Below are 12,193 nucleotides of genomic sequence, written 5' to 3' on the forward strand. Positions count from 1 at the left end.
AAAGTTACAAGCAACTGAAAATGAGTTCCTACAAAAACACGTGAAGCAACTAAAGCATAAGAAGCATTACCAAGTCTCTCCATAATTACTTAGAAATCTCTATTTTGGAAATACAACCATTTATCCTCCTTTCCAGAATAAAGTCATGTGTGAACATTAAGCATTTATGAAGACAATCAGGTACATCTCAGAATATATACTCAATAAATATATATAAATGTACAATCAGTAAATTAATCCAAGAACGAAAAAGGAAAGAGCACCAACAGAATACTTTTTAAAAAAAAATTCCTTTCATGGTAAACATAGCAACCATTGAATTCCTCCTAGAAAGTCTGCCTTTTTATATTGACAGTGAAAAAAGGTTAACAACTGAGTAACGTTTAAAAAGCAAGTCAGTGATGAAAAGGTGTTACACTCAGAACTCTAGTTAGTTGGAGTAATTTTTTTAATTGATACCTAAAATTGATACCTTTTGGTTAAAAGAAAACTGAAGTTAAAAACAACTAGAGTAGTTGTTTAACACCAAAACAATGAATAGAAACAAGGAAGCAAAACTCAGGAAATTTAAAGTAAGGATAAACTGATAAATGTCACCAACTTGGTAGCAGCCTAAGGCATCCTTCAGCTAAGCATAACGAATTGCTGCCCACCTAATTACAAAGTTTAAATAGTGTTTTTTAGATGTAACACGTTTTGCGTCCCACAGCACGGAGAGCGTAACAGCACGCTCACAGCCAGCTGGGGCAGCTCAGCCGACGGCAGGAACCAGTGAAGCCGGGGTGATGCTGGGAGCCCGCACTGGTCTGTGCAGTGAGGAAACGCAGCCACCGGGGTCTTCCCAGGGCTGGGAACTTAATAAATTACAGAAGCTGAACTTAAGTTTGCACTAAAATTATTGTTCACCAAAACTGGCATTTCTCAGGTGACGTTTTAGACAAATATTAAAATATCTCAGGCCACTTAGTTTCTGTGCTTTAATCAGTCAAAAGTTTGCATTCCTACCCTGTCTGAAAACAGGCAGAAAACCTCACTTTTAAAGTGATTAGCATAATCTGATTTTTCAGTGAGATCATTCTTCCTCATTGTCCCAAAACACTGCAAATTGCTCTCTGATATGACTAACCTACTTCTGTGAAGCACAAATAGTCCTGGGGCTCTCATGGAACATAACAAAACAAAATTCCTGCTTGCAAATAACAAATCAAACAAACGTTTCTAATCCAGATGGATACATCTGGTCTAGGAAGTGAGCAAGACAAGGAGGAATTTGAATTGGTCTCATCCCTGGAGTTTGGGTTTTAACCCTTGACTGATCACTGTGTTTTAAACAAAGCAGAATTCATCAGCCAGTACCCCCAGCTGTACAAGAGACCCAGCTGCATACCCTGCCCGTGAATTAACTGCTTCTCAGAGTAAACTGGGATGAAGATGGTTTTCCGAAGGAAAAAGTCCGAGACTAGCATTTTATATTGATGAACAATGGCTGCTTAGTGCAGAGTTTTGGAGCCAGTATCTACCCCTTTCCAGTTCTCGACAGCCAAGTTGCATCCTTAGGGAGGTGAAGGAAAGGTATGCACAAAGCAGAGATACACTCTGGATTGTCCTCCCTCCATCACCTGTGACAGACACGCACAAAGGAATAAACACCTTCTGCAGTGCCCGGCTCTGTTCTGCTGGAAGGATCCACATCTAGCTATAGGAAACCCCTTTCACAGTTAAACTTCAGGAGGCAGGTGACACTAACAATAATGAGTTCAACATCAGAAGGACATGGAGATGTTGGAGCGGGGCCAGAGGAGGCCACAGAGATGCTGGGAGGGCTGGAGCCCCTCTGCTGTGAGGACAGGCTGAGAGAGTTGGGGGGTTCAGCCTGGAGAAGAGAAGGCTCCGGGGAGACCTTAGAGCCCCTTCCAGTCCCTCAAGGGGCTCCAGGAAAGCTGGGGAGGGACTCTGGATGAGGGAGGGGAGCCCTAGGAGGAGGGGGAAGGGTTTGACACTGAAAGAGGGGAGATGGAGATGAGATGTGGGGAAGAACTTCTTTGCTGTGAGGGTGGTGAGAGCCTGGCCCAGGTTGCCCAGAGAAGCTGTGGCTGCCCCATCCCTGGAGGGCTTCAAGGCCAGGCTGGAGGGGGCTTGGAGCAACCTGGTCTGGTGGGAGGTGTCCCTGCCCAGGGACTGGATGGGCTTTGAGGTCCCTTCCAACCCAAACCATTCTATGATTATATGAAAACAGAAAAAGTTGGACATCCCAAATGCGTAACACCTATGTCACGACAGCCCTAGACAATAGATTCTTGAAGCTAATCGTTAACACAAATGCCACCAGTAATTGTGCAGACATTATAATAATCTTAAACCTCCTGTTTAACAAACTGTCCTAACATAAATCATTCCGCAAAAGTTGGTGAAGTTTGCAATAGCCAAGCTACAGTGGGATCATGGCTACTGGAAATGAAGCAGAAATGGTTGAACAGATGGTCCTAAATTCATAGTAATTATAAAGCGTATAGAAAAGACATGAGAATGGACTGAAGCTGGCTACTGAGGAATTTCTGGTCTACATATAATTTAAAATAGCAACAGGCACAGTAAAGGACCACAAAGGTAAACACTAAATTTCACAGCTCTTACAAAAACTATACTGCAGCCAATTTTAGAAGAGATGAGAAATATTTATTCCTGGATTGAGCAGTCGTTCAAGCAGGAAAAGAGCTTTGTGGCCTGGCCTTCCTCAACATCATTTACATCTTCAGCACCTTTGGGTACAGGCTCTGAAGAAATGCTTTGAAATTGCACACTCAGTTCTCTTTCCTGATCAGAGCTCTCCATTGGTTGTCCGCAAAAAAAGGAGGCCAGAGCTGCTTTCCACAACTACCACCTTTTGGGGTGGCAGGTTTCATGTTGCAGAAGCTCAGCTCAGGGTTGTGTACGTACAAAATGGAATTACCACGTGCTGAGCTGACAACACGTGGAGTTCCAATGGCTGTAAGTAAGGAAGCGCAGTCACTGCCAAGTGGCACTTTCAGGCTGGATACAATTAACAAGCTCCACTGCAAGAAGAATGGAGTTTATAAGAGTTAAGCTTGATTTTTTGCCTCTGAGGAAGAGGAATCATTACAATTTTAGAACAAAACCAAAAGAAGACAGGCCACACATTAAACTTGTTAGAATAAAACAACAATATCCTAATACAAAATATGGAAGGGTACTCAATTCTTGTAATACGTTACACCATAAAAATAACTGTCTTCACATTTAATGAAATCATACCAGCTGCTCCCTCCTTATCCTACCTCTCATCATGCTGGTGCGGTTCCAACCTGGACCATGTGCCACCTTCTTTTTGGTTAAAAGAAGCAGCTATGCAAAATAGCACTTGCATTTCTGCATCTCTCTGAAGAAGTGCAGCGTATCAGGTGAATAAGCGTCTCTAAGTCTGCGGTTCTCACAAACAGCAAAGAAGTTCATCAGTGTTACACACCTAGTGCTACTGCACCTCCAACTGCAAGAGAGGACAGCGAGCACAGAACCATTATTTCAAGTCTAAATTATTATAAATTCTGTTGGAATTCAATTGAGTCACAGTCATGAACTTACTATTTTTAAGTGTGCTAGGTATAATATCAACCACGGCAAAGCCAAATTAATTTCCAATTCAGTTAAGTGTTAAAAAGAAGTCACGAATAACAGTGAAGGCAAAAAGTTGGTGCTTGTTTCTATGTCAAGGGATAGTATGTATTCCTGGCATAAAGTTCAGACATTAAATGGTATATATTAAGGGGCTTTTTTTTATTATTATTTATAAGCTTATGCATACTATATACAGACAATAAAACAGAACTCATTATGGCTGTAAACCAAACATTTTTTTAATTTGACACTACAGATAGTTCTGTCGACAAATTAAAGTACTTTAATAATAATGGCTGCAAGCCTGCCCTTTACTTAGTATATTTCTCCTTTGAAAGTTATTACTATCTCTTCAGTGAGCAGTGGTCCTCAAAGCGTTACAGAAGTCCATTTAAGGGGAAAAACAGAAAAACACTCCAAATGCTGAAAGTTTTACTGATATTTACAAAGCTCAGACGTCTGAATATGATTCTGTTCTCAGCCAACGTGCTTCATGACCTGTAAGCGTTCAACGTGCCAAGAGATCTAAATGCTCCCAATGCTAGAAAGGACAAGTTTGAAAGTTAAACACAAAATCTTCCAGCAAACTATTTTTTTGAGTGAAATAATTTCCTTCTGGTCAGAGATGAACTCACTAGGAAAAACCAAAAATACTTACTATGTTATCTTCATAATATTTTATTCAATGTTTATTCAAAAGTTTAGTGGACTATGGTTCTTAACTAACTCTTTCAGATACAATACCATATTTTATTAAATTTTAATTAAATCATGAGTTGTTACTTATAACACTGGAAGCTAAAGATGACATATAAAGGAAAAATAAAGGGTAAACTCATTTTTATAACTCACAAAAGTAGATCTGACTCAATGATTACCCTGATGAAGCTTACTCTAGCTTGTTTACATCAAGTTTTGTTTTCTGGACTTCCTAGGAGTACCTTCCTGGACTTCCTCAGAATACCATGAATCAAATTCTGGTGGTCAGTGCACCCACTAAACTTATACCAGTTAAGTCACTTTTGAAGATCTGGTGAATATTCATGTCCAGAGTCTTTCTTTTTCTAATATATGCCAACTTAAACACTGAGTTGCTTCTATTTCAGAATAGCAACGACACATTAGCAAGAGATGTTGAACTGGCACAATGATACTTACAATTCCTACCTTTTGCTACAGAGGAAGGAAAAGGATGAAAACAGGACATCCATCAGGTTAACAGGAAAAGTAGGAAAAAAGCCTGACTAAAAGTACCCTACTTTGCAATGAATATATTCCATCTAGTAGCCAGCTGGGAGACACATTTTAATCAGGTTTCTAGCCAAGACTCCAAATATCTATGTCTGTAATAATTTTTGCATTTGTTCTTTATCTTTAATATAGAATCATAGAATATCAAGTTGGAAGGGACCCACCATAAGGATCATTGAGTCCTACTCTCTGCTCTTTGCAGGACTACCTAAAATTAAACCATATGACTAAGAGCATCCTTCAGACGCTCCTTGACCTCTGACAGGGTTGGTGCCATGACCACTTCCCTGGGAAGCCTGCTCCAGGGACCAACCACCCTCTCAGTGAAGAGCCTTTTCCTAAAGTCCAATCTGAACTTCCCCTGATGCAGTTTCATTTCCATACCCTCCTGTCACTGGTCACCAGAGAGGAGATCAGCACCTCCCCCTCTGCTGCCCGCCTTGAGGAAGGTGTAGACTGTGATGAAGTCAATCCTCAGCCTTCTCTTCTCCAAGTCTTGCCCTTGAGGCCTTTCACCATCTTGATTGCCCTCCTCTGGACACACTCTCATAGCTTGATATCCTTCTTGTATTGAGGCACCCAAAGCTGCACACAGCACTCGAGGTGGGGCTGCACCAGTGCAGTGTAGGGTGGGACGATCACCCACTTCAACCGGCTCGCAATGCTGTGCTTGATGCACCCCAGGACATGGTTGGCTCTTTTGGCTGCTGTTTGACTCGAATTTGCCATCAACCCAAACCCCCAGATCTCTTTCTGTGGAGATACTCTCCAGCCTCCCATCCCCCAATTTGTACATATAACCAGGATTACCCCATCCCAGGTGAGGAATCTGGCACTTGCCCTGTTAAGTTTCATTCAGTTGGTGATTGCCCAGCTCTCCATTCTATTCAGATCTCTCTGCAAGACCTCTCTATCCTCGAGGGAATCCACAGCTTCTCCTAGTCTGTATTGTCAGCAAACTGACTTAATGTACATTCAATTCCTGCATCCATATAATTATATAAAAACAATAAAGAATACTGGCCCTAGAATTCAGCCCTGGGGAACCCCACTGGTGACCAGCTGCCAGCCTGATGTCACCCCATTTACTATAACTCTTTCATAGAATTGTCTAGGTTGGAAGGGACCTTTAAGGTCATCTAGTCCAACCATTGAGCCTGACCTGCCAGCCAATTGCTCACCCAATGTATGATGGACTCGTCTTGCTGGGTGCTGGGCGGTTTATCCAGAAGAATACTGTGAGAGACAGTAGCAAAAGGTTTGCTAAAATCCAAAACCACCACATCTACTGGCTTCCCTTGGTCAACTAGATGGCTAAACTTGTCACAAAAGGAAATGAAGGTGGTTAAGCAGGACTTTCCCCCATTAACGTATGCTGGCTATGTCCAATGACTGCGTTGTTTCTCAAGTGTTTTTCAGTAACTCTCAGAATAACCTTCTCCATAATTTTACCAGGCACTGAGGTGAGACTGACAGGCCTGTAATTACTAGGGTCTTCCTTCTTACCCTTCTTGAAAATTGGGACAACATTTGCCAGCTTCCAGTCAACTGGGACCTCTCCAGACTCCCAACACCATGGAAAAATAATGGAGAGGGGTCCCGCAATGACATTGGCCAGTTGTTTCAGTGCCCTGGGATAGATCCCATTGTGCCCGACAGATTTATGTGTATCCAGCTGGAGCAGCAAGTCTTGAACAAGCTCAGGGCCGGCTGAGAGTTTATCCTCCACCTCAGTCAGGGTCTTCTGACACAGGGCACTGGGGGTCTCAAGGCCCATCGCTGGTGTTAAAAGACAGAGGCGAAGAAGGGATTAAATGTCTCTGCTTTGTGTATGTCCCTATTTGTGAGGTGACCGGCCTTCATCAATGTTATCTCTGGTCCTCCTTTTGCTGTTAACATATCTTAAAAAGCCCTTTTGTTTTTTTTCACAGTGCTGGCTGCCTTGAACTCTAATCAAGCTTTGGCCACGCTAATTTTCTCCCTACCATGGCAAACAGAATCTCTGTAGACCTCCCATGTCACCTGTCCTTGCTTCCAATGTCCATCCTTTTCTGCCTAGTTCTAGAAGTTCCAGAAGATCCCTGCTTAGCCAAGCTGGCCTTCTGTCCCGCTCACTTGACTTTGGACACTGCAGTCTTAAGAGATGGCTGTTAAATACTGACCAGCATTCACAGACCCCGATACCTTCAAAAGCAGATTCCCAGGGGACCTTACTGACTAGCTCCTTCACTAGCCCTAAGTCTCCTCTCCCCATATCCACGGTCGAAGTTTTGCTGGCAATTTTTCTCTTATCGCCAATGATTTGAAACTCAACTACTTCGTGGCCACTGTGACCAAGCCAGGCAGCAATCACTTCACCTTCAAGTCCCTCTCTGTTTACAAACTACAGACCTAGGAAAGCACCTCTCCTAGTTGGCTCCCTCAGTACCTGCACCAAGTTGTCTTCATCGTGCTTCAGAAATTTCCTGGACCTGTGTCCGCTATATGATATTCCCAGTTGATGCCTGGGAAGTTAAAATCACCCATAAGGCCCAGGGCAGTTGATTCAAAGATATCCCTTAATTCCTTATTGAACAATTCATTGATGTCATTGTCCTGGCTGCGTGGCCCACCATCCACTAAAATATACATAAACTAATATATATATTTTTAAAAAATAACTTTTTACTTATACACGTAAATTATGCCATAACACCTCATTCAGAACTGCCAAGCGTTGACAATTTCATTGTAACCGTTTCCCTCGCTACACAGATAGAAATACAAGGGTCTCTCCAGTACATCCAAAAGATTAATAAATGTTAAAAGAAGAAAAAGTTAAGAATCCACTATACAAAGCTTCCTTAAACCAGGAAGATGTTAGCGTTAACATGCACAGGATGTTTTCTAGGACAGTACAGATGGACAAGGTGAAAAAAAATCAGGGTTTTACAGATTTGTCTTTGGGATGATTATAATTTTAGGGCCTTAAAAACCTATTTATGAACTAAGGTTCCATTTCAACCAGTGCCACACAAACACAAAATAAACACCATTCCTGCCCCAAACAATTCTGGCTACTAATGATAGGTAAAATCTTCATAGGGCAGAAGTCAAGCACCTCCAGTGAACCATCCTCAGAAATTAGCTGCTTGTTTGATACAAGATTGTTTTGCACTGAAGCAATAGTGAAGGCATATTGTGTATCTAAAAGAAAGATTCAATACACATCCTAAAGAAAATATTAAGAAAATATTTTCTTACTCAAACCCCGGGGAATGCAGTTAGAGCTCCTGCTGGGAGCAGGAGCAGTGCCTGAGAATCATTTTCTATGGACTGACAAATTTTACATGCTTGCTGAGGATTTTCTTTTTCCCAATTTTGTACCATTTTAACTTTATGCTTACTCCTTCTGTTTCCCTAGTGCAGTTTGACATGATGCGTGCTTGTAACCTCATCGCCACTGTTGCTCTGACTGCTGGCCAGCTCATCTTCATCCTGGGCCTAATGGAGCTACCCATCATTTCTCAGGATACCCAGTGGTGGGAGGAGGCCATAGCTGCCGTGTTCCAACTTGCCAGTAAGTCCACTTTTTACTGATGGAAAAATGCTTAGTCTCTATTAAATCCAGGTGGGAAAGAGTTTCTTACTTTTAAAGTCTTTTAAGTGACAAAAAACAGCAAAAAGGCCTAAATCTAAAAGTGAGCTCATTGTCTCTTAAAGGCTCTCCCTGTGAGATTCTGCAGTAGATGAATAGAAGCTTTTATCTTGCATATATCAGAAGTCTTCTGCCAACCAAGAAAAACAAGCCTTTATTGTTTCCTATGAAACCAGGAAGGCAAACATGAAAGAAAGAAACTGGATGCAATGTAATCCCACAATTTATCAGGATAAAATATACCAAAGGAACTGTCTGTAAGCAGAGCAGAATGGCGGAGCAAATTTTTGAAGTCTTGCTGAAACATGATTATCTGCTTTTAGCTAGCTGAATTTTACTCAGTGGTCATCAGCTGGATTTTGATAGACAGATCCATCTGCAGTCTAGCAAAGAAAGCTGAAGTCAATTGAGTTCATTGACTGCTAGAAATAAAATTCCCACAGTAATTCTCATGGACGCAGACTGTATACAGAGATGAATGAGGAAAGGAGGAAACGGTTTTATCACAAGTCCATATTGACAGCAGTGGCAACAAACTGTAAATGTTTTGCAATAACACCTTTCTTTACTACATAAAATAAGTCACTCAGTATTCAGTTACACCGAGTCCAATCCTATAAAATATCCATGCATTAACGGAGTATAACATTCAGGCTGCTTACAAGATTGGATTAAAAATATATCATTAATAATAATGCAAACAACAGGTTATAATAACACCATTTTATTTTAAATTTTAATTTCAACTTTAAAAACTCAGAATATTTAGAATGGTATAAACCTCTGGAGACCTCAGGTTTACAATGCAGCAAGATCAGAACGTAGAGTAAGTCGTTCACATATGGTCCTCACAGCAATAAATACCCATTAAGGACGATGAACCTGAAATCCAACAAGAGGAGGCAAGTGCAGGGGTTCTGTAACATCTGATCCAGCTTCCAGGTGCAGTGAGACCATCAAGCTTCAGATATACAGTCTTGCCATACCAAGACACCCCCCACGACCAACCTCTTCATGTACACCATGGTCGTTGTAACTCTAGACACCTTCTGGATAGTTCTCCCTGGTGATCAGTGTGATGCCTCATTTACTCTCACTCCCTTCCTCCCCAAAACTCGACGGGTCTGTTTTTCCCAGAGCGGAAATGCATTCTGGCCCTGTTTAGATGTGTTGTTTCATTGACAAACAGCACAGTGAACAGCCGTGTGCCTTTCTTCTATCAAGGCTGCTAATTTTAGACTAGGCTTTTTTCTTTTTTTTTCTTTTTTTTTTTTTTTTTTCCTGTGCTGGAGTCTGTTTTAAACACAGTCAGAGAGAGACTGAAGGGCGCCAGGATATCCCGACACAGGAGAAGGAAATGCCTGCTATTACCTGTTATGCAAGCTGAACCTTGAAATCCCCAGTGCTGGGAGGGGAGAGGGGAGAAAAGCCAGAGTCACGACGATTAACAAAACACTAATGCGAATGGCTGAAGAAGCTATTGAATCAAGGAGTTCATCTGCTTGCCTGTGTTAAAAGGTGTGAAGAGATGGATCTGGCAGCTTGTGACAGTTAGAAGACAGACTATATGATTCACTATATGAATCCAAGGTCTCCTATCTGCAGAAGTAATGCAATGACTTTGGTGCTACCCCTGCCCTTTTGCCCACCCTCCTCCACAGTTACACCACGCTCTCCACCCTCATCAGCCTTGCAGTCAGTAACACGATAATCACTTTACATGTCATTATCTTACTCAAAGTTTTATGTTTAAACAAATTCCTTCCTCATATCCAGAACAACCAGCTGAAGTCGTCTGGAATGTATACTTTTGAAAAAAGAGGAGTTATCATATCTACCATTAGCCCAGTACAAAACAGACTTCTTAGAGACCTCCCTAGTTTTCCAGGACAGTGGTACGTCAACTGCTGACCACCTGGGTAGTCAAGGGTCTGCACTCACAGGACAGGCAGTTCAGAGTACAGCCTGCACAGACAAAAGAGGCTGTTTCCTCTTTCACAGAGCCCAACGCATGCTCTATAATGTTGCACCACTCAAACTGGCCCCAAAAAATCAACCACTTCCACCAAATTCCCTGGATTGGGCCCAGGCATTTTATACACTGTGGCTGAAATGTCTTTGATATCGGACAAAACACATGTGCAAACCGAGCGAGTCCAGCGCTGCTGTTGCTCCGATGAAGGATTGCTGCTACATCTAGAGACCAAGATTTCCGTATCAAAGGGCAGGAAAGCAGCCACGAGTAATACTCAGCCTCTGAGCCTCCACTCCAAGATGGCAACCTCTCTTCTATTTTCAAAGTAAAGTAGCAATATTAGGCAAAAACAGAACAAAGCTTGTATTTAAAAGCACTTTGTCCATGCAAAACAGCCCAAGAGAAATCACTGTGAAGCTCCTCTCCATTTTAAGGGTTAAAGCCAAAGTGCTTTAGGCCAGACAGATCCTTTGTGTGAGAAGAGCCAACAATACTTAAGAATGTACATACTTAGATCTTATGAAATATTTCTTGAGTACCGTCTGGGTAATTTCTATTTATTGCACTTTCAAATATGTCACTGAAAACACAAGCACCCATCCTCCTGTTTTCTCCTTTTCAAAGTCCAAATGATCTAGAGAATTGTTCTGCGACTGCTCATCCTGCCAGTAATTTCAGAGAAAATTATCTTTAGTCATGTCCCTCTAATTCCAACTTCTGTTTGATTTCTAACTTTCATTCTGGAATATGCCAATAAGTGCTGAAGAGCACTGCAATGGTCACTGGTAGAATGAAGTCTAGTATTATGGAGCAAGGCTTGAGTATATGGCTCAGAAGTCAAGCTACAATTTACTTATTTTTAATCAGAGTTTACCCACTAAAACACTATGCATGAGTTTCATTACAGTTACCCAAGGTCTGAACAGAAGTCCATTTTGGTTTGGAAAATGAAGTGTACTAAGTATTATCCTCCAAACCCTCTCACAAATTCAAATCAACCATCTCTGATCCTGCTGGAGCTTGCAATGACTCCAGGCTCCATTGCTCTGTCACTCTGCACCTGCACAAGCATTTGACAGCCGTTCCAAAGGGATGGACCTCTGACAGAAAATAAAGCCCTAGGAAGCAAAGAGGAACTAAAGAAGAGAGGAAACAGCGTTGCTCCTGGGACAGCAATGGGATTCACACAGCTCCAGAGCTCCACAACCCCACACTTCCCAGTTCACAGGAAAGTGAGCTGTTTGCTTTGGAAAAACCATGTGGTGAAAATGGAACCAGCGCTGTACGTGGAATTTTGTGTCAATGCTCAGAAATTTCCCTCTAGAGGGTTTTGGGTTTTCTGGTTTTTTTCCAAGGAACTGTTACAAACTCCCTGTGCTGAATATAGGATGAATAACAGAGCTGACAGAAGAGCAGTTGGAAAGGGAAATCCATACTAACAGGACAGGGAATATTAAACTGCTCCAAGCAGTAAGCTGTCAGACTGGCTCAGACCTTAAGGGAGTCGAGCCAAGTCTCCGATCTTGTACAATGGGGATTATCACAGACTTCAGAGTGAAATGGTAGAAACATAATGGGGAAGGTCCAGAATAAAATATCCCTTACACTAGATCTCATTCTAGTTTCTTAAAGTCCAAGATTGGAATAAAGCTGAATCATAATGACTAATATTCCTGCTAATCCGTTTTCAGCATTAA

At 41.8% G+C, this 12,193-nt stretch overlaps 2 protein-coding genes across 2 annotated transcripts in view; one reads left to right on the forward strand and one right to left on the reverse strand.

Moving 5' to 3' along the window:
• The window catches only part of IFT140 (intraflagellar transport 140), an 87,817-nt gene that overhangs the window by 28,034 nt on the left and 47,590 nt on the right, over window positions 1-12,193 (reverse strand). The window lies entirely within an intron of this gene.
• The window catches only part of TMEM204 (transmembrane protein 204), a 31,892-nt gene that overhangs the window by 8,906 nt on the left and 10,793 nt on the right, over window positions 1-12,193 (forward strand). The window contains exon 2 of the mRNA XM_074158803.1: window positions 8,288-8,443. Coding sequence (XP_074014904.1) covers window positions 8,288-8,443 — 156 coding nt within the window. The remainder of the gene's footprint in view (window positions 1-8,287; window positions 8,444-12,193) is intronic.

Source organism: Numenius arquata, chromosome 14, assembly GCF_964106895.1.
Source record: "Numenius arquata chromosome 14, bNumArq3.hap1.1, whole genome shotgun sequence".
In the NCBI taxonomy this organism is placed as follows: domain Eukaryota; kingdom Metazoa; phylum Chordata; class Aves; order Charadriiformes; family Scolopacidae; genus Numenius; species Numenius arquata.